The following is a 23,337-nucleotide window of genomic DNA, read 5'->3' on the forward strand; positions in this document are numbered from 1 at the left end:
GAGAGAGCTAAGGCACGTCTCTCGATCGTAAGTAGAATAGGACGAAGAGAAAGAGAGAGAGAGAAAGAGAGAGAGAGAGAGAGAAAGAGAGAGAGAGAAAGAAAGAGAGAGAAGAGGCACTCGGAAACGCGCGTCTCGCGAGCAGAGAGCGTAATACCGCGTACCTCTGAAAGAGCTCAAGGAGGAATAACGCGCGGTGGGCTCTCCTGCGTGTTCGCGCGTCTTCGGTTAAGTTCGGCGGCATTCGACACCCTCGGCCGCCGTTGCCGCCGTAACCGCCGCCGTAGCCGCCGTAGCCGCCGCCGCCGCCGCACGAGTCTGCTGACGCGAGACGAACGGCCGCGACAGCTCGGCTCGGGCCGACAGACGCGTCCGCGACACCAAGTAGGAAAGTACCGTTTTCTCTCCGCGCAAAGAGAGTCTCGAACAGCGGCACTATACGACGAGACGACGGCTATCATATATACCTATTGCTCTTTATTATTATATTATATATCATTCGTCGACTTTTCCTCGACTTCATATCGAGTTTCTATAAACATTTCTGGAAATTACAACGTTATTTGGAAACATTTCGAAGGAACAGTGTACAAAAGTGATACAAAACAGTGTGTTCCTACGACTCAATCAACATTGTTAATTTCTTTGAAATCTCTCAAAGAGAGATCAGTGTTTCTTTGTTCATAGTGTAATCCGAAGGTGAATTACGAAGGAGAAATATCGTAATTAATTCTACGTCATCTTTCTTTGGGATAATAGAATTTCGAAGATCGTTTGTTTCATATCGTGAATATTATTCTATAAAAGGTTTATTCCTTTTAAAAGTTTATACATCGCAGGAATTAAGATATTAACGATCTTCGTGAAGTCTATTTTGATTCGTTCAGTTCGAAGAACGATCCTGAAAGAAGAGTCCACTCGGAGAATAGTTTAATCTTTTCACTTGCGATTGTTGTAAGGTGTACGGTGAGAGAGAGAGAGAAAGAGAGAGAGAGAGAGGCGCGCTTAGGTCGAAGATCGACGGCCGACGGTGCGCCGTTGATATGCGGAACGTCTCAAATCTCTTAGCATCGTGATTTTTTCGAGTGAAGACCCCTAGAAAAAGCTGGACCAAATGAGAGGTCTGGCAAGGTACACTCCAGGTGAGAGAAGCACGGGATGGATCCATGGGACAAGGCTTATTTCGCTGGACAACTTTGAAAAGTACCGAACGAAATCTGAAAACGATCAAGTCTGATCGCCTTGTCGATGTCGCAACTTAACTATCATCGGAATTCTCATCGTAAATCTATTTTCATTGTGAGTTCATCGTAAAATATCATCAATTGGATCCTATCTACGTTTTCTATCTACGATTTATCCAAGAGAAATCGTTTTCGTTGGATCCAAAAAGGATTAGCGTGTGAGACAAATCGCCAATAAAAAAAAAAAAAAGAAAAGTTCAAGTGCTAAAGTGGATGTGGTGGCCGTGCGACGAATTGGTGGAAGGTGGTTGTTGTGGACGACATCAACGACGACGACGCCGACGAAAGTGCAAGTGTTCACGTTCCTTTTGCGGTTGTTGTTATTGTTATCGTTATTTCGTTGTTCTCATTGTTGAGTCCAAGTGGCCGTACTGACGGTGCTCGTCCTCGTTCACGTTTTTACGATGGTTTCCAAGTCATTTATGACCCTGGTGTTCCTCGTGTGCCTACAAACGGTTTTACTCTCCACCGTGAGCAACTGCGCGAAGGCGATCAGCTTATATTGGAACACCACGAATTCGATGTAAGTGCGCGTTGAAAAATTTCATTATAATGCGTTTCTCAACTTAATAATCACATTTATATTGAGTATACGAAAAGTGATTTTTTTTTTTAAATTTAATAGTTATCTTTTAATCTCTTTTTGAATCGAAAATTTTATCTGTAATGAATTCTCGTCTCTATATTATCGAATCATAGTGCGATGTTCAACCCTTCATCTTCCCTTCATTATCTTCGAAAAGTCGTGCAAATGTAAAGTATATCGCCGTTGGCACGCGTGCCAAAGCGTTTAAAGTCGTCGCCGTACCCGAGCGTTTGCCGGCGAATCGATTTCTCACGATGAAACGACCGTCGTTGTTTTGAATAACGGCCGTTTATCTTTCTCTCTTTTTCTCTCTCTCTCTCTCTCTCTCTCTCTCTCTCTCTCTCTCTCTCTCTCTCTTTCGTTCTTTCTCTTTTTACTCTCCGTTCGTTCCGTCTGTACCAAGTTTTATCGGACGGGCAAGGCATTACGACTGCCAAAATTACAGGAGACGGGTCCTGTAACGTTCGCACGCCCTACGACACGCCCTCGTCCAAATTGTCCTGGACAAGGCGATGTAAAAAGCGAGAAAAAGCGGATACTGACGTTTTTACGAGAGTTTTATACTCTTTTCTCGTAAACGTATTCCTCTCGATTTCTTGCCCCCATCAACGAAGAAATCGTCCTTGAAGTGGCACAAATCCCTCGATACGACTATTCTCGATGTCATCGTATCATTTCACGTCATTCGAGTTACGTAAGCGTACAATAAGTTTAATCGAAATGATGTTCCGAACCAACATCTCTTCTCGCGTCTCATTATATTAACGAACTCTTTTGTACGATGAAAAGAGATTTATATAATGCTCGTTTTTCCATCGATTCAAATTCGTCTTGAATTAACGTCTTAAATATGAAATGACATCTTTTGATGATAAATGAAAAAGTCGAAATAAAAAAAATTCTATTAAAAAGAATAATAGTAAGTACGAAAGGGTTCAAATTTCTTTAATGCCATATTTCGAATCCTAGCCAATAGGTAGGTAGTGTTTTTGACGTTAACGATCGACAGAAAATAGTGCGCGCATTACTTATGGTTATGCAAAGACGAAATCGCTCGTAGTCGTTCGCGTGCGCAGCCACGAGAATCCATTTCGCGAGAAGAAGAAGTACACGGCTGCCGTCTTCGTCGTGGAGCGTATAAGAAGAGGAGCGCAATAAGAAAAAAAAAAGAAAAAAAAAAAAAAACAACGTCCCTTCTCCTTCGCCCTCGAACACGACAACGAATAAAAAGAGGAAATGAAAAAGGGAAAAAAGGAGAATCGTGCACTAAACGAGCAAAAGGAGAAACGAGAGAGACAGAGAGAGAGAGAGAGAGAGAGAGAGAGAGAGAGAGAAAGGGAGAAAGAAATAGAGAAAGATAAAGACAGAGACATAGAAGAGAGAGTGAAAAAAAGTATGTCCGAAGAAACGAGGTTGTAAATCTCGTTCTCTTACGAGGAAATCGAAATTTCGTTTTAAAAAAGCTGTCAAGAGAAGAAAGAACGAGATGGTAAAGAGCTGAAAGCGAGTGCCTCCTTGATTATCATAAATCTGTTTCCGTGATGATCATGGAAGAGACTCGACTCTTCGCGGATAGAGGCTGACGTTTACTACCTCGTCGTGTCTTCGAAGGAGACTCCCTTTGTAGGCACACTACGTAAAGTGCGTTTAATAAGATTGTTGAAATAACTCGTTGGATCGGATTCATCCCATATGGTTCTCTCTCTCTCTCTCTATCTCTCTCTCTCTATATATATATATATATATATATATATATATATATATATATATATATCTCTTCATAAGCTGTTAACGAGGGAAGTATCTGAGGACCATTGCTGATAGTAAAATAAACATCTTCTTGTATGATAGAATTAAATGTATGCGTCTTACAAATGAAATTTTTCGTGAGATTTTATCGAACTGACAATGAAAGTCACGCAGAAAGTACTCTCGAGTTTGGAGACTTCAATGCCTGGATTGCGTTTCGCTCCGGCGCTTTTATCGAACTCTCTTTGCACGTACATTTCTATAGATTACATTTATGTTCCTATTATTTTTCGTTCTTGTAATTCATCACCATTTTGGTGCCTCTCTTTGATGTCAACTTTAAATAAAAAAATTACTTTTCACCGAACGAGAATCGAATCGTTACACATAAGGAACGTTACGTTATATCTACTTACGTATAAGACATATCACAAAAACACCGTATTTTCGACGTACAACAAAACATGGTATGAAACAAGCGGTACGTTCTTAAACGAGAAACAAGCTGCGTTCGCATTGCAATAACTATTCCGAAAACGCAGACCCAACATTTAACAAGCTAACCACCTTGTGTCCTTCGCTTTGTCTTGTACCGCTTAACGAATCGTACTTAAATCTCTCTCTCTCTCTTTCTCTCTCTCTCTCTCTCTCTCTCTCTCTTCGAAATATAAATATCGTTCGAACGAAAAAGAAAAGAGAGAAAGAGAGAGAGAGAGAGAGAGAGAGAGAGAGAAAGGGTTGTATGAAGTCAGAATGTATTTTTAAAGTTAAATCTCGTCGTAACCAGGAACCAGGAGATTCGAAAAAGTCGACTTTTCGGTTGAAGCAGTAATATCACGCACTACTTTTCAAATGTGAAGGAGAAAAGAAAAAAAATGTAATGAATGGCAAGCTGGCTAAGTCCCAAAGCGACGTTTCGTTCTATTTCTCTCTCTCTCTATTTTTCTCTTATTCTGTCTGAATAAACGATAACTACGCTTACGGCTCATTCGTCATTTTACCGGAATTGCCCTGTCTGAAAGCGCGCTTGGTAGCAAAGGATCTAGATACGTCACTGCGGTAGTCTTTGTATAGCTAAGTCGCTTGAGGGATTTAGAAAATTCTTACCACGCGAGTATCGCCATTCATTACGTTGTAGAGGATCGACCTCCGCATACTATTAGCCTTGCATCACTTATCCAGCGCCAGTTTATGTAAGAGAAGCAGTACCATGATCTTTCGAACTTCGATTTACATAGATAAATACCTTGTAGACGTTATAAGGAGATTTTCCCTTTTTAAGACAGCGTATCTAATACTTGGTACTATGGCACTTTGAAAGGACATCGATCCGGTATGGACGTAATCGATAATTCATCATTATTCTTATAGCTTGTAATCCGATTGCAACTAATACTATATGTACAGCTATACCTATCAGTCGCTTTGTTGATTTATTAAAATATTAGGTCATATCGTACAGTAACTTTTACTCGATAGCGATATTATACGGATAACATGCAAATTTTATTAGACGTTCATCTCGAACGATCACTTACGGTCTTACGTGCTTACTAAATAAAATGTCGTTTAGTTGATCCAAGGCGACAGATAGAACTCGTCGATATTGGAACGTGTTTCTCCAAAGAAGATCACGACATGTAAAATCCGGTGATGAGTGCACGCGAGGAAGCTCGTTTTTGAAAACCACAATAGCTTTCCTATTATCCACTCGGTAGCTCGACTTTCATGGCGCCTTATAGTTCCAAGTATTAAAGCAACATCGATTTGCGAGGAGGCCACAAATCAGCGGTTTCCCTCGAGGAAACTAGTACCTTTCGCTCGGAAGATTGAGAATTCGTAACTTGATTCATGGAAATAACCTTCGTGTGTCGGTCATACCGAATCACGCGGAAACGAACGTTCGAATTACGAGGAGGAGAAAACGATCGGTAAACGAGAAAGGGACACGACGAAATTTTTTTACATCGTAAATACACAATATGCCTGTAGTACAAATATTGCGCGTTATCTAACAAAGCATTAATTAATTATTCGTCATTTGAAGCTCGTCATTGCTTTTTAGCGCCACGTCATTTGTTTATACGTGGAAACAAGAATAGAGGAAGAGTAAGAGAAAGGAGAGATCGCGACGACATTTACGAGTACGCGGACAGCGCGTAAATATCTCCATGAACTGGGAGAGACACCTTCTTCCTGTTACCACGTGTTCCACGTTCCGTGCAATCAAAAGATCAAAGGAGTTGCTGGAGCTCCTACAAAATATGTGGAATGTACGGGAACGATACGAAAATGTGGCGGCACTTATATTCCGTTCCCAATGTATTTATATATTTTCTCTCGTTGCTCTTGTAGTTATAACGGGTAATGGCTAAACTCGATAAATCGCTTATGCTGAATTATATCCCGTTATAACCTATGCTTTACTAAATGTCCTTACGAATCGTCCTGACTTTATTTTTATTGATATTTTAAGCGACCTCGAAAGGATATCTAGATATACCTACCTACCTATTTCACCGAAAAGATTCCTTTTGTTATCTGATTTACAGCGTCAATCGACATTTACCAATAAACGTTTTACTGCCCCATCGGAATATCCATTTTTACGGCTAAAAGCACGATGTAGTTAATAGATTTTTTTTTATACTTTCTATCGAACGACCAGGGAGCATGTACCAGATACGAACATATCGATTCGAGATTACGTTTTTCCAATAAATCTTACACATATTACCTACTATCGACCGATCATTCAGCTATTGCTTCACGTTCATAAATTAGTTACTTGCCGTTATCGAGCGAGCAAGACGTATGTTTTGAAGCGATAAGACGACAGTATCGAATGAAATATTTTCGGATCGTTCTCCTCGTCTCCTATATGGAAACAACCAGGCGTTAATCCATGCGTGTTGTATACTTCGTTATACGGGCATTCGAACGTGTTCTCTCCTCCTCTTTCTCCTCCTTTTCCTTTCGTTTCTCTCGCTACCGAGAAGCAATAAACGGAGTCACTTTTACCGCCTTGCGCGCGAAAAGAAGGTATAGGTACTTTGGCCTGTAAGCGACCGACTAAAAAGAGTCACGGTTAATTAACGCGTCGGATGGCGAAAGGAGAGAAAAAAAGAAAGAGAGACAGAGAGAGAGAGAGAGAGAGAGAGAGAGAAAGTTGAAAACTGGAAATCCGAGTAACTACAAGAGAACCAGAGTAGTACCCCCTGCGAAAGACGCTTCTTGTTCGGACGTTAATAATCAGAAAAGCCGACGTTTCGAGAACGGCAGCTGCTTCCTGTTAAAAAAAAAAAAAGAAAAAGAAAAAAAAGAAGTGCTTGTTGCCAGTTAGGTTTGGGAAAAAAAAGGGGCACCCTTGAAACGATATATCGACGAAGGGGTCCTGTCCACCCCTCGAGTCCCAAAACTGTGGTTACAACGTACACGCAATTTTATGTCCTATAGGGACAACGCAACCCACGCTTCGTCTGTTCCCTTCTCCTCTATCCATCGTGTACTCTTCTGGTAATCCATAAAATGTGACCGCGCACCCGCTGGAATTCGTGACGCGTCTAATACTACATCTCTCTCTCTCTCTCTCTCTCGCTCCCTCTCCCTGGTTGCAATATCATCGTCAGAACGCAAAAGCATGCAGTATTACGATATCACGCTTTTGCCTCTGTCCAAACACAAAAGGATATATTGGGATAAGGTTGGGGGGATTCTAAATCGCATTACGGAGAGTTTCGGGGATGTAAGTAGCTGTGATTAGAAATTTTGGGAGAGAGAGAGAGAGAGAGAGAGGGGCTGTGATCGATGACTATGGTGAATTGTAATACGTCTACCGCTTGAGATAATATATGAACGAATAAATGAATGGAATGTTAACCGCGAGGAAATTAATCTATTTCTCGTCTGAAAAAAAAAAAAAAGAAAGAAAGAAAGAAAGGAAAGAAGGAAGGAAAAGAAAGGAGGGAAAGAAAGAATAATAAGAAGAATATTAAAGATATTTTCTCGGCAGAAGAAAAGTTTCCACGGTTCGATGGGTAGAAAGCCTTTTTATAAGGTGCAAAAAAACCAATACCAAAGCAGGAGCGGTAGGTATATCATAATAGTCATTATTACGCCAATTAATTCGCGCCTACGTACACACGCGCTCGGTCGCTTTATTCCTGATCAACACGCGATTTCATCTCCAGGAACGTCATTAATAGTTACTTGGATATCGTTGCGCACTTAAAATAATTGCGGCCTTGGTGTATATGCGCCTTTTCTCTTTCTCTTTCTCTTTCTCTTTCTATCTCTATCTCTCTTTCTCTCTCTCTCTCTCTCTCTCCCTCTCTCTCTCTCTCTCTGTCTCTCTTTTCTCTCAATCCTCACCCAGAGCCGCGTAGGCATCCTCGGCCTGGCGAACTACGATAATTTCATTCCCACGGGAAAGACTCGGCCAAGTATCTCTCGTCCCAATTAGCTTATGATCGACGAACATAGTTTTTCGACGGATTGCGCATTCTTATTCTATTTCCGTGCGTATACTCAACTCGAGAAGAAAAACTTTTCTTAAGTATTCCACGTTGTGCTTATACAAAGGGAGAAAGGAATTTCGTTAAAGTGTAAAAAAGAAAATAGAAGAGAAGAGAAGAGAGAGAAAAAGAAGTAGAAAAGAAAAAAGGAAGAGGAGAACATTGTGAGTCAGAGGATCGATACGCTTTTGCCTTTCCACGTGGCATAGTGATTCGTTTCTCTTTTCTCGATGGCACGATTCGTGCGCGAAGAACGCAAGAGAGTTCGCGCGAGGACGATGCACAATGGCGATTTCCGCTCCGTCACACCCGGAAGACTCTTCTCGTGCGACGCTGATTTGTAATGCTCGAATGAGAGAGGCGGCGACGTTCTCTCAAGACGACGACCATGAATGCTAAGAAAAGTTTCGCTTGGCACGTCGATTTCTGAGACGCACGCACCGAGATCTTTCGTTATTTCAAGCGGAAACGATTCCTCTCTTCTCGATTAGGGGATAATAAATTCGATTAGACTAAAGAGCCATGAAAGTAGAAATCGATCGAACGAGTATGTTAGTAAAGTTGTATTAAAAATTCTCCGAATTGATTTGAAAAAAAAAAAAAAATATAAATAAATTCTTCGATTAAGTGAAACACATTGATAAAGTGAAAAAAAGGGGAAAGAAAAAGAAGAAGAAGAAAAGGAAATGCGACAAGTGCGTGTAAGTGGGAGACTTTAAATCTACAGCGGAGATTACACTTCCCACTGGTGCACACATTTCAGGCAAACGAGAAAAGAGCGGATAAAGACCGTAGAAGATAAGAGAGATAGAAAGAAAAAGGGAGGAAGAAAAAAGGAGAAGTTGCATCTTGTCTCCTCTACACTGTATATCCTGGTATTTTCATTTCTTTCTTTTCTCGAGCTACCGACCAAAATGCATCTCTTTCTCTCTCTCTCTCTCTCTCTCTCTCTCTCTCCCTTCTCGTTTTTTTCTCCCACTTCCTTTCCTTTTCGCTTTCAATTCGCCATCACTTCGTAGAAACCTGAAATATCTTATGGATATAAGAATGTAAGAGATTGAGAAGGATAGATAGAAAGATAGAAAATGAAAGATACTTTTTTCAAATCGAATCCCTCATTGTCGACTTGGTAATTCGAGGAGGATCGAAATAACCCATTATCTCGTAATGAGCAGCGCATTCATGTTCGTGGATCCGTCGATGATTCCGTGTAGGTGCATGCGTGCGGGTGTACATACCTACATATATACATAGAATAGTTGCGGGAACGAATGTATGCCATGACGGCGGTACGCTTTACAAAGCTAGTGGGTTATCGCACGAAGAACGAAACATTCGTCCACACCCCGAGTACTACTCGCCAAGAGAATATATACGTTTGTACGAACGTCGTACATAGAAACCCGCATAGTCCTACTCTCTCTCTCTCTCTCTCTCTCTCTCTCTCTCTCTTTCTTTCTCTCTTTCTCTTTCTCTCTCTCTTCCTCTTTCTCTGTCTCTTTCATTTTCTCTCTCTCTCTCTCTCTCTCTCTCGCTTCTTGAACATGCAATCCCTCCGTACGCGTTTACCACGAAGACGCTGCGACTTTTTGTCCCCTCTAACATAAGAGATACTGCGCTTCGCCAAGATTGCTTTTCTCTCTCGCTTGAATTACGGCTTGAAAATGTTTCTTCCTTTCTCTTTTATTCTTCTTTACGAACGAGACATCTATGAGCCTTCGCATCTTACGTATTCCAAATTTTCTTATTATAACGAAAGAAAAGAAAAAAGAAAGAATGAAAGAAAGAAAGAGAAACGAACGAAAAAAAAAAGAAGTTACGAAAAAAAATTCATCAAACTCTAAAACCATTTTGGTCGATTTAAATCTTGAAAGGTAGATAAGATAAGGAAAATTGCTTTGACCATCCCTTCTCGGAACTTTTTTCATCTCTCATTCGTTTCGTTATTTTCTATTTGGTTACAACTTCAAAGCAACATTCCATACATAATGAATATCTTTTTCCTTTTTTTTTTTTTTTCGAGCTCTCGCATCTCGCGAATTCTCGCGGCCACTGGCCTCGGCTCTCTCTCTCTCTCTCTCTCTCTCTCTCTCTCTCTCTCTCTCTCTCTCTCTCTCTCTCCCTCTCTCTATCCCTTCAACCACAATAATGCTCATTCCTTCCCACTTATACGATATTTAAACCCTTTTTACGGAATTTAATTCTTCGTTACCCGAAAAATGTTTCAATGGTTTAGAGAATCGAGTCTGACCTTTTGAGAGTTCATCTTTTTTAGTCCGAATGAAACTTTATTCTTTAAAAAAATGCGAGTCTTACATTCCGTATCTCTTTCTTCTCTTAAAAAGCTTTGCAACATAAAATTGCGACGGAACTTATTATCCGTATGTCAGAAGCATAACGAACGAGCAAAGAGCATGTCCGTACAAGTGGGCTACACATCAAACTACATATAAAAAAAGAATACGTATGAAACTATAATGTTTATGTTCGTTAACAATGTAAAGGATCTTCATTTATTTATCTTTATATTACTTTTCCTTTACTAGATACACTTTTTTTTTCTTTTTTTTTTTTTTTTTTAAATGTAATACTAAATTTTATAAAAACACATATTTCACATTTTCATATTCTTACCTCTCATATATCTTTCCTTCTGATATTATTCCCTTTTATTAGAGGAATATATCAGCGTTACTCGAGCATCATGAACATATGCGAACTAGTATCATTCATACACGATAAGAAAAAGGGGAAAATGCATGGATTATATAAAAGACAAAACAAGGGTTAAAAGGTTTCGCAACGAGTCTCAAAAATGGAGGTACATATTAGGATGCGGCAGTTCTTCGGAGGAGGAGCTCTTACGAAAGTCTTCTCTGAGGTCTTCGAACCTCAACGTTTCTCTCTACTTCGAAGAACGAACTCTTTGAGTGCCTTTGCCGCTCTAATGTAGAGAAAGATGAACAGAGTACGCCATCTGTGGAGTCGAGTCGAAAGCCTTGAATTTCTCTCGTTTACGACCCGTTCAAGGACCGACAGGACGTTGCACTAAACTCTTTCGGTGCACACAACCATCCAGAGTTCGCTCGCTCGCTCGCTCGCGCTTATCGAGCATTTACTGTTACGTTAGCGAGTTCACTTCTCTCTCATACTTACTCCCTCAATGAACGGTACGAGTTTCGCGCATCGGACAGTCCGGCGCCATCGCTTAATGAAGTAATCATCGTTGTTATCGCGTTTGTTAATCGATCTACCGCAACCGAGAGGTAACGTGTTAACACCTTCCATTTTAAACGATCACGTTTGATTTCCTCTAGATACCTATAGTTATCAATTTTTCTATTAATTCGACCTATATACCGATTCATTTAATAAGTTTTTTTTACTTTCATATAAATCTACATTGAAATTCCTATAAGGTAAACAATAGATCATTTTCAATTACAAAAATATTTTTATTAAAGATATTGTTTAATAAAAATTTTCATTTATTTATCTTTTATTTATTTATTTATTTTATCGCGTATATGAATTTTATCGACTCAATATGAATTCATGGAGTTCAAGAAAATAAATTAAATTTTAATTAACCGCATAAAAAAAAAAAGCTTAATTACAGAAAAGCATTCCGTGCTAAAAATATAAGTAAAAGCTTAATTCGAGTATGCATACCGAAAATATCAAAGTATTCCGGATGATACGAGAGTTATATATTCATAATAGAATTTAACTGGCGAGCCGAGGTTACGAGAATGAACTGCGTTAAATAAATTAGTGACATAATAATCTCTTGGAGGATCGCTATTAAAATTTTTTTCGTTTTATGATTTTTCGTCCTCTGTATATGTCGTAAGCTCTTTCTAAATAAGACGCATATCCGAGCAACAATCCTCCGGTATTTCATTTTTCATATATCTTCTTTCATCTCGCAGCTTCGGACGAAGACAAAAGAAATTTAACAAGCTTATCTCACACGGTCCACTCTAACGATACTTGCATTAATCGTTCTCGGGTCCTCGCTAATGGCTACGATCTTGGAAATGTAAACCTGTATACTTTTTATGAGCCGTGGAGGGCTCTAAACCACGAAGAACTACGCGCTAATGGATCGACATATTGACACGAACTCGTTTGTTTTCTCTCATCCCTTTCGACAAGAAGAGAAAGAGAGAAGATAAAAAAGGAAGAAGAGAAGTATAAAAAAAAAAAAAAAAAAAAAAAAAAAAAGAGAGAAAAAGAAAAAGAAAAAGAAAGAAAAACACACGTAGCTCGAACCCCCATGCGTCTATCTACGCGAACTTTTTAATCCCTTTTATATCTACTATTTGCTGCATACTTAACCGTATCTATACGCTATCGAGTTTCACTAAAATAGGAAAGCCGAAAAAATTCAACTTCTTTTTTTCCGCATCTCAAAAATGAACGATTCTTCTTTTTTCTACCTGGTGAAGGAAAGGAACCCCGGGTCCATCGTTGATTATCTTCTTTGTTCGACATATCTCTACATGTTTCTTCGAAGTTTACACATTTTTTTACCGTAGCCACAGATGATTAATGGGTGGGATCTTAAAGGCCGGAAAACCACTGGCTAATGGATCGACATATAGACACGAATTTATTTGTTTCTCTACCGCTGGTGTAAAGATAATTCTCTTCACCCTCGAGGCGCCATGCAATAAAAAATAAAAGGAGAAAAAAAAGGGAGAGAAAAAATAAATAAATACGAGAATATGAAGGAGGTCTCTTCTATTGGCAAAAAAAAAAAAAAAAAAAAACTGTGTGAGAAGACAAAGAGTAGGTGGGATAGGAGTTGTTGCGATAGCTTCTTTTAATTTTAAATTTAAAAACAATCAGGAGAACTTTAAGAGAACGAAATACTACGTATAGGGAGAAATGAAAGCGAAATAAATTGATATGCCTTTTCAGAAGCAATTCGTTACGAGTCCATCGGGTATCTCTTCGAGTGGTTTCGATAAATATAGGTTCTTGGAGAATGGTTAACGAACGACTGTGGGTCGATCGGTTGGAACGCCATTGCCAGTGCGTCTCATTTAACGTACCATAAATTTAAGATTCGAAAGCAAAGACTAAAAGAAAGAGAGAGGAAGAGAAGAAAATAGAGAGAAGAAAGGCGGACAGAACTACCTGAAGCCAACTTTAGTCAAGCGTTTTCTTCCTTCCCAAAACCCTTTCTCTTCTAAGATACCCTTCGTACTACATATCTATAACATACGCATATATATATATATATATATACATATATATTTTTTTTTAATTTCGTGATCTTACCCAAGCGAGAAGGATTAATGAGTGCTCGAGACTCTCGTTGGTTATCCTCAAACACCCTATTCCATCCACCCCAGGGTTGCCAGGTTCCTCGAAGTAGGAATGCCATAATCTAGATAACCGACCATAATAGAATACCTGGCTCTGGACTGGTCGCTTTCTACCTCGTTGCACCATCAGCTTCCTTTCTCTTCTCTTCACCCTCCTTCATTTCTCTTTCTTCTTCTTTTCAATGCCCTTATGCAGTGTTCTTTCGAGCTTGCTTTTCTGGGACGTAATACTCGAGCACGTCGTCGTCGTCATCATCGTCATCGTCGTTGTCGTCTTCTTCGACGGCCAAAGGGCATTCCTCGTGCTCGACAAGAGATGCGGAATGTTGAAAATCGAAGAGAAAGGGAGGGTTACAACCTATAGCCAGTTTTCTACCAAAAAGACATGTGTTCTTCGATGGACCGAGGGATCCTCTATCACGTTCAAAAACAAGGAAAACTGCTGTTTCTTCTACGGTATGAACCGAAAACTACGATAGTATCGAATTTCTACGGACCATGCATCGGACACGCTAACGACAGCCTCTACATTTCTCCTTACGTCTTTTCTCTCTCTCTCTCTCTCTCTCTCTCTCTCTCTCTCTCTCTCGCACACATACACGAACTTGCTCCGTGAATGGCTCCATCGATGGGCAGCTACACGCGGCTCTCTCGTTACTTCTCTCTTCTTCCTCCTCGTTAACTACCCGAACGATAATTCACTCAATGCGACGAAAACGAGAACGACGACGACGACGACGACGACGACGACGGCGGCGGCGGCGGCGATGGCGGCGGTGGCGACGGCGGCGGCGGCGGTGGTGATGATGATGGTGGTGGTGGTGGTGGTGGTGGTGGCGGCGGCGGCGATGCGATCGAATCGTTCTCCCAAGAAAGCCAGTAGCCGGTAGCATGGTATTCACAGAATTTTATTTTACACGCTGTTAGTCCCTGGACGACGACGAGGCAATTCTTTTCTCGATTTAATCGTCCGCACGGATTCGCCTTCGATGTGTCCGCCTTTATCGCTACTTACGATTCTCCTTTCGAGGGCATTTTCAACACTTGGAGGATATTTTTTTTCACGTAGATAAGTAAGTACGTACGAACGTCAAAGGGTATCAGTTTAAAAAGAATTCGATCGAAGCCCTCCTCATGGTACTCACTTTTTCACTTTTTCTCTTTTCTTTTCTTTTCTTTTCTTTTCTTTTCTTTTCTTTTCTTTTCTTTTCTTTTCTTTTTGTTTCTACTTATTTAACGAGCATTATTTATCAGAGAAAGCAACGGTAATTAAGGAGTCTCTGCGAAATATTTCTCACGGTGATTAGTCAGTTCACTAGTTCTATTTCTTCGGTTCAATGCCTTTAGTTGCGCTGTAAAAGAGGTATTAAAAAGGTATTACTTAAGTGTATCCACATCGTTATGTTACTTTAATTATTTTCTGACCATAACGACGACGATCTTTTCAGTTCTTTTTCAAAAAATATAAATAAATAGATATATACGAACGTAGAAATATCGATCGTTGAAATCTGCAAATTGATGAGAAAATTTCTTTACCGAACGGGTTTCGTTCGTTCCACGAACGACCCTGGATAAAGGATAAGATATTATATCGCAAGCGTCAAATGTGTTGCTGCAAGTGCAGTTTGTGTATATCGCTTTCGCTACGTTTGACTTCCGGTTAGGCCGATAGGAATGACGTTCCAGGAACCAGCCCAAAGAAATAGTAGAAGCGCTACGAATAATCGAAGGTATTTACGCGCTTCTGCACCTGCTATCGAGACTAGATACAAGGTAAAAACCAGTTTGACGCACGTTATACCGACGAAAGTGGCATCGTTCTGTATCCATCAAGAAAGAAAGAGCTCGTTGCTCGCGAAAAAGGAGAAGGTCGAAGGATATCTTTTTACGTTTCGCATGTAACCGGTAATCGAATGGCAAATAAAAACGTGCGTCTCTCGAAGAACCAATTAGTGAAACGTGCGTAGGATAAAAAAAAAAAAAGAAAGGAAAAAAAAAAGGAAAGAAAGAAAAAGAATAGATTTACGAACGTTAACATTGTAAAATAAGATTGAGAAAGAGAGAGAGAGAGAGAGAGAGATGGAGATAGAGAGAAAGAGAGAAAGATCTTACACGCAAGGTGTCTCGCTCGACCATGATTACGAAATTAACGAAATTCTACTTTGTAAGAAGGCGCGTGTAATCGAGGCCTTTGGATCGGCCATGCCATAATCTCGATTTTGCACGCTTTGTTACGAGAGCTTATCCAGAAGAGCCGCTCGATTCGGCCGAAGTAAAAACGTTAATTGCAATTTGCAAAAGCGAAAGAGAGGTGAGTTCTCCTCTATTCGAAGCGCGTGTACACGGGGAAGAGGAGAATCGAAAAGCGGAGCAATGATGAAAGAGAAAAAGAGAGAGAGAGAGAGAGAGAGAGAGAGAGAGAGTAAAAGTGAGAAAGAGAGAGAATCTTGCAGCTTTTACGAGCTGCCAGTCAAGTGAAAGAGGGAGAAAGAAAGATAGATAGATAGAGAGAGAGAGAGAGAGAGAATTTGATGGCCGCCAAGTTTCAAGGCGTTTTCTTACTACGCTTCGCGGCACAATGAGGATCCTGAGTGTTTGACAGCTCCTAAAACGATAAGAAACGAGCGCTCGCTTCGTTCCTCATTCCCGTTTAAAGTTTCATCGAACGGTCGATGTGTGACCGATCGCTCGCTACCCCTCTCTTTTCGAGTCGAGTTTGAGTTTAACCGTGACGTTCGTGTAATTCTTTTTCCTCTTGGACGATCGACGTTCCGCTTTAATATCATTCCTTATCGTTCGTGTTCGATTATAAGGTAATCAAAGAGATTGTACGTATGATGATCGGAGATTGACAAATGGTGCGAACATAAACGTCGCGAAAATACACGGATTAAGAATATTAATTCGTTCATCTTTTCTATGGTTGCATAGCGCTAAAGCTATTACGTCAGAGGTCGAAGGTTAAAACTGGCAAATATTTGTCGACGCCTTCTAATCTCTATCAAGCTCTTGTAAACTAAATTACACGTGCCATATGTTCTATTATTTCAATGAATACGACAAACGAATAGATGTATGAACATCTTGAAATAAAGAAAAATTCTTTGTCCTATCGATTTTTAATCGGGATATTAATTCTTTATCGGGTTTACATTATATCTCTATGTAGATAATGTAAGGTTCGTTAATACTACTTATTAACAATCTATAAATATTCTTCATAGATAGTATAAAAGATGTTTCTCTTACAATAATTTTGACTGAGTCATCGTGTCCTCGCATGTTGATCAATCGCTTTCTATTCCTTTGTTTTGATAAGTTACGTTAGGACAGTAATAACAAGTCTCAACAACGGGTGATCTCATATGTACAACATATAAAAAAAAAACATATTCGACAGAGGAAAAAAAAAGAAATCCTTATTCTACTATGCGTGATGTAAACTCATTACATCGTACTTGTGAAAATGCTGGTATATATTAGTATTGGAGTCGTACCTCGAAGAGATCGTGTCTCGTAAAAGATTCTCTTCGCAACTCGTAAACGTTGCTCCTCCTCTTAACGCGAAAACGAAAGAAAAAGATATCTGTAACTTGAAATGTATCGAGCCGATCGTTTGCAATTTAATTACAGAGCTATCGAAAGAAGGAAAGTAGAAGGAGGAGGAGGGAGGGGAAGAGTACAAGAAAAAGAAGAAAAAAAAAAAAAGGCCAGTTTAAATTAAATCGATGCTTCTTGCTTCCTGAGAGTTCGTTGTATCATACGATGCACACTGGTTAGAAGAGTATACGATTTAATCGAGCTCACTCGAAAAGTAGATGTTTTACTTTTAAACTACCCGTTAACCGCGAAAGTCCTTTTAAAAAGGACGTTCGATCGAATTCTTTCCACGTAAGGATATTGATTCGCCAAAATCATTATTTATCAGCAAAAGAATCGATGAAGAAAGATCGAGAGAGAGAGAGAGAGAGAGAGAGAGAGAGAGAGAGAGAGAAAGATCGATCGGGAACGTATAACGTTTGGCAAATTATCGGGTTTGCAAAGAAGACGCCGACGTCGTTCTCGCTAGCGGCTCTATTCTAAAATCATCGATAAGTTATCGTCGATTGGCGGTAATTCGCCCATCATACGTGGAAGTTCGCCGCGAAACGACGACTCCTTCGAGCTCTCATCTCAGAATCTCGTCGTATAATCGTACGCTCGTCTCTAAACCATCGAAGCACTTTACCTTCAGGGTACAAGTTCCTCTTCCTCTTTGCGTCCTTTTCTTTTTCTTTCTTTCGTTTTCTTCTTTTCTCTTACGTACATACACTTATCATGCGTCTCACATGCCACGAGAAATCAACGCGACCTTTGACGCATAAACGTTTACGAAGCTACGGAAAACGTAAGCTATGTGTCGAATCGTATTCTCTCATACATGTAACAAAAGTAAAACAAAGAAAAAAAGAAAGAGAGAGAGAGAGAAAGAGAGAGATTTGTGTACATATCTTGACAGAAGGAAGGAAGACTGGTTTAAAGAGTCACGCGTTAGTCGTCCATCTTTTCTATGAAACCCGATAAGAATACTACATATATTGAGATAGAGCAAAACAGAAAGAGAAAGAGAGAATATATGAAGAATATCCTATATAAGAAGCTCTTGATACGTTTAGATCTATCGTTCGTACGCGACAATTCCTCTTTATGGATTTTCATACAAACCAAAATGCATTTTTGCTCACAGAAAATCCCATAGTATCGGGCATACTATTCCATCGGTCGTTTTTGAATAGGGCATTCGGATCCATTGGAATTTTTATTCGACCGAATAGGGAACTTAAATGCAAACTTTCGATACACAATACCTTCGACGATCATTTCTTGTCGTCTTATTTCCTTCTCTTTCTCTCACTCTCTCTTTCTCTTTCTCTCTCTCTCTCTCTCTCTCTCTCTCTCTCTCTCTTTCCCTTTCCCTTTCTCTTTCTCTTTTTCTTTCTCTTTCTCTCTCTTTATTCGTCCCTCTCTTCGATTCGCTTTATGTCCATGAGGACGCGCGCATGGTAGTCTCTCTCGCCAAATACACAATGCGCACGCTCGAGCGCTGTGTAAACGAGGAGCATTGAGATTCCGCGAAGACCACTCATCGTACAGCAAACATCCTTACGCCTTCGATGACTACCTCGAGAAGATGAATGAAATCTTAAGGAGTACATATTCAAGAATGAGTTTCGAATTGAGTTCAAACAAAAAAAAAACAAAAAAAAAAAAAAAAAAAAGTAGAAGAAATTTTCTACTCCCTACGTCCACTTTCTTTCTATCTTTTTATTTTTCTCCATTTCATAGGGTGGTCCATATCAAAATCGTTTGTTTCGGACAGGCCGATCGTAGTTTATGAAACGCTATGAAATCGACGTATCATCGAACAAGCCAGAGTGCTCGTCTCTATAATATTTTCGTTATTACTTGCATCCAAAAATATATAAGAGATATTATTATCGAGGCCTATACCTTGGAGGTAGGATAAAGGCTGAGAAAGGAGATCGGGGAGGCCGGTCTTTTGAGAACGAAGCCGATACGCGTACGGAGAAAATGTGCCGCGTAATGTGCCGCGGGCCCAAAATGAAGATGACCAGAACGAGAGAGATAGAGAAAGAAAGAGAGAGAAGAAAGAGAGAGAGAGAGAAAGAGAGAGAGAGAGAGAGAGAGACAGATAGATAGATAGAGAGAGAGAAGGAGGAGGGAACGCACCGGGAAAGAAGGCAAGGCAGATGCGTGGCCCTGCCCAGAAAAAGAAGCAGCTGCGTGAGAGACGCATCGAGAAGAACTTATTCCTTCGACTACCTTCACTGAGATTCTATGAATTCCCTTTTAAAAGGGAGAAGTCGCAATAGGCTGTCTTCGAAGAGTCTTTGACATCTATTCTTCTCCCCTTCCTTTAACTATTTTCATTCGGTTCTCGACTTTTCAAACACGAATTCATTGAAACTCTTATGAAAAGCTTCGAAAAAAGACGTACGATAGTATCGTATCTTAACTAACGTTCGGTTATAGTAATCGTAATTTATGAAAGAACGAACCAACTCGGAAAGTACATTTACCGTTTTTGATAAGGATATCTCCGACGTGTAATCTAGACGATGAGCCTTATCAAATACGTGGAAGAATAGTCGTCTTCCGAGAAGAAGCAATCTAGCGATGTGCGATAAGCTCGTTGCATTCTGTTCTATCCTCTCTCTCTCTCTTCTTCTTAAAGATTCTATGCAACCGAATCGAGCGAATCAAAGAGGAGAGAGCAGAAACGGGCTTACAACGTTATGGCCACTTTGTGTAAGCTGTTTACGAAACGCGTGGGTATAAAGTTAAATTAAGTCGTCGTCTACGCGCGATACCATCTGCTCCGTCGCCTTCACGTCTTCGTCACTTGTAAATCAGCGTCTGTTCTTGAGAATTTAAAAGCACGCTTTAAACGTCGAATAGTATCGTATTACAAGTTGGCTACTCGTTTAGGTATGTTTCCGTCAAATCTAATACCACGACATATTACCTCCTATTTCTACCGGGGTTCAATTTACGAATTAAGCTTTGGCTAGGAGTAGGGTGTAAATCAGAAAATCGACATTAATAAAATATTTTTGGAAACTGCACTTGAATTTATGAACTCGTACGGTATAGCAGAAAATAGGCAAGAGGTCGAGCGTGAGCATTCGAGAAAAACGCGAGAGAAAGGAGAAAGGCGAAGAAGAAGAGAAGAAAAAGATAAAGAGAGAGAAAAAGAGAGAAAGAGAGCTCCGGTTATCAAGGGTTCAATCTTCGGAGCACGGAGCCGGTCACTATATGGAATTCTAGGGATACGGGGGAGGTAATCGATTACCATGGGACCGATCTCTCTCCTCCTTCACCTCGAACTTCTCTTTTCCTTCTTTTTTCTTTCCCCTTCCTTTTTAGAACCGACGCCAAAATTTATACCTGGCGGGCTGCTCCAGAGATGCAGCCTTGTCTGAATGGAGGCTGGGCATTCAACAACGCCGCGAACTGTGAAACGAAAAATATATGGTTTCCAAAAGGAACGGCCTTAGGTCGCGTCTACCGCGTTGTTGCGGAGGAAGGAGAATATAGCAACGAATATAGGAACGAAGGAAAAAGAGAACCAACACGATTTCTCTTCGATGGGAGAAACGAATTCTTTGAATTTTCGAGACCATGAAGATTAATGCGATCGAGGCCTTTTCTAATACTAGCACCATAACCACCGTGGCGAGGATCTTCCCGAGGAACGGTCTAACGATTAGGCACTCGAAATTGTCCGTATCGAAAGATTCGAAAAAATCTCGTTAGAGAACAAGGAACATCTTGTAAGCTTTCGGTATACTGCTAGCTTGCTCGAAACGTTGTAATCGAATTAAACTGAAGAGACAAAGAGAGAGACAAAGAGAGAGAGAAAGAGAGAGAGAGAGAGAGAGAGAGAGAGAGAGAATTTTTTCGTCCGATTATTTTTTTTCATGGGATATCTCGTCGCTTTCGTCACGCAGCCTCTGTCACCCTATCCACCCTTTCGTTTTCCAACTTGTCTGGCTCGTAGCGTGGCATTTAGAAAGAAAAAAAAAAAAAAAAAAGGAAAAAAAAAGAAAGAAAACGTCTAGCTACATGCAACCCTCATAGACTATTAACTCCGGGCAACAATGCTGCGCAAACACGGCGTGCCACTTCTGTCCGCAATAATTTCTTTCCGCCGTGCTACCTCGGGGTCATGACAATGGGCCGGCGGTGTCTCCCTCCGACGACCAGGAAGGATCCAGATCAAGAGCGTAGCGCTACGTGCTCGTCGTCGCGCCCTTACCTAGGATACCTACGATCGAGTGCCAGTATTATTCGACGAAAATAAGCTCGACGATAGCAACCTTGTAAAGTGGTAGTAGAGTAAAGAGGATTAAAGAGGGAGAGGAAAAAAGAGGGAGAGAAAAGAAATCATGAAACGAAGACGAGTCGAAGGAAAATATCGTTGACGAATCGAAAAGAGGAAAAAAAGAAAGAAAGAATGAGAGAAAGATAAAGGGGACATACATTGGTGGTACCTGAATACCCAAATTACCAGTTCTTAATGGCTTCCTTCGTCTACTCCAAAGGTATATATCTCGTAATCTTTTCGTCCGAGACCTTGAAACGAAAAACGTTAGCGTTCGTTGGTTCGCTATAGAAAAGGGAAGCCGAATACACGTCTCTCTAGTTTATCCTCTACGTACGTACGCTCCGTTAGGCCTCCATTTGTCTAGGACTTTAGGATTTATGTCGAGCCTCATACTACCCCGCCCTAGGATCTTACCTAGGGCTTTCTAGCTATTCACGTTCAGTGCTCTTTGGACCACGAATGTAGGAGGAGAAGAGAGAATCCCCAAGGTTGATTTCTACGCCACTTGCCGGTATGTATTGGCACAACCACTTGCCTCCTCCGCTGTTCTTAGGGCAAACAAAGGCAGAAGATTCGGGTACCGTAGGGAGATCCTTTGTCCCGAGGGATACGGCGAACGTGGTGTCGTCCATTCGGAACTCCTCTCTTTCTCTCTCTCTCTCTCTCTCTCTCTCTCTTTCTCCCTTTTCTTTCTTTTCTTCTCTTTTCCGTTTTCTTTTTTCTTTTTCTTTCTCTTTTTCTTCCCTTTTCTCTTTCTTCTCCGCCCATTCTTCCTTTTTTCTTCTGTCTCTTTACTCCTAGAGATCGGAGTCACGTGCGAAAACGAGCGTAGGTAAAAGTCGACAGTTAAAGAGGAGGATTCGTAGGTTTCCGTTTTGAAGTAGCACGGCCTTAAAGTTTACTCGAGCGCTTATCGCATCATAAAGCGATGACGAGTTCCTTTCCTCGAAATGCAATGGGGCCAGATGCGAAGAGAGATCGAGCACGATGTGACGTAGGAAGGAACTGGAGGATAGAAGGAGAACTCTTCGTCGAACGGACTCGTCGAGTTGTTGACGGACGAGGACACAAAAAGTTATCTCTCGGGAGCGTGGTCTAAGTCGTGCTGTCGGAAAATAAACGATAACGACGACATTTCCAGACGCACGAGACCCGTCGACACTCGCGCGAAAAGCTCTCCTTCGCGTCTACGCTCTCTTATGAACGTTTACGTCTATTTTATCGTCGGTGAACATCCTCTCGTCGGTTTACGCGCGTACGACGACACTCCGTTTCATATAATAATATATCTTATATAGGGAAAGAGGAGAGAAACTCGCGAATTATCGCTTCCCTCGATTTCTCTCTGAGGGACAAAGGCCCATCTCGAACATAAGAGCGATAGAAGAATTGCAAGAGAAGGGTCAGGCTGGTTTAGTGATTTTCCGCGAGTGAAGCGACGTGGTGCTGGTCACGCGAATTCGTGACCGAATCTCGAGAATCTTGGATGTGTCACGCCGGCGTGAAACGTCACGGCGTCGGCAACTAGGAAGTGACCCCGAACTGTCGCACGGGTGTACCACCTCTCCTTCTCCTTCTCCTACCTGCGCGCACGACGATGTCCATAAACAATGGAGCTATCTTGGGGATATCAACACGATGGGTGCCCGAGGATCTGACCCAGGAACGGAGCCCTGACCTCGAACGTGCATCGAGACACGGGTTATCTTCCATATCGACTGGACAGAAATGTCTCAATGCCCGGCACGGATCCTTGTCGAAACTAGAAATCTTATCCGGCGTTCGTTCTATTTCAGATCTAAAGTCTATCAGAAAACGTGAATGAGGTAACTTCTATAGCTCGCATTTGCGATTCGAATCTCTCTTTGAAACACCTTTCGGATTCCATTGCCTTGGAGATCCGGTAAAAACTATACTTTAAAGGAAGTTACAAGTGGCCAGTACAGCGTAGGGAAGGCAAACATCGGTCTCGTTACATTTTCAGACCCTCGGTAGGATCGTTAACCTTCGGCCCCTT

The 23,337-nt window shown here is 40.9% G+C and overlaps 1 protein-coding gene across 1 annotated transcript in view; it reads left to right on the forward strand.

Annotated features, from left to right (window-relative positions):
• Nucleotides 1-77: 77 nt before the first annotated feature.
• LOC124951210 (ephrin-B2) overlaps nt 78-23,337 on the forward strand; it is a 42,185-nt gene continuing 18,925 nt past the window's right edge. The window contains exon 1 of the mRNA XM_047499201.1: nt 78-1,767. Within this exon, the coding sequence (XP_047355157.1) occupies nt 1,649-1,767 (119 nt within the window). The 5' untranslated portion in view covers nt 78-1,648. The remainder of the gene's footprint in view (nt 1,768-23,337) is intronic.

This window comes from Vespa velutina, chromosome 8, assembly GCF_912470025.1.
Source record: "Vespa velutina chromosome 8, iVesVel2.1, whole genome shotgun sequence".
Lineage (NCBI taxonomy): Eukaryota > Metazoa > Arthropoda > Insecta > Hymenoptera > Vespidae > Vespa > Vespa velutina.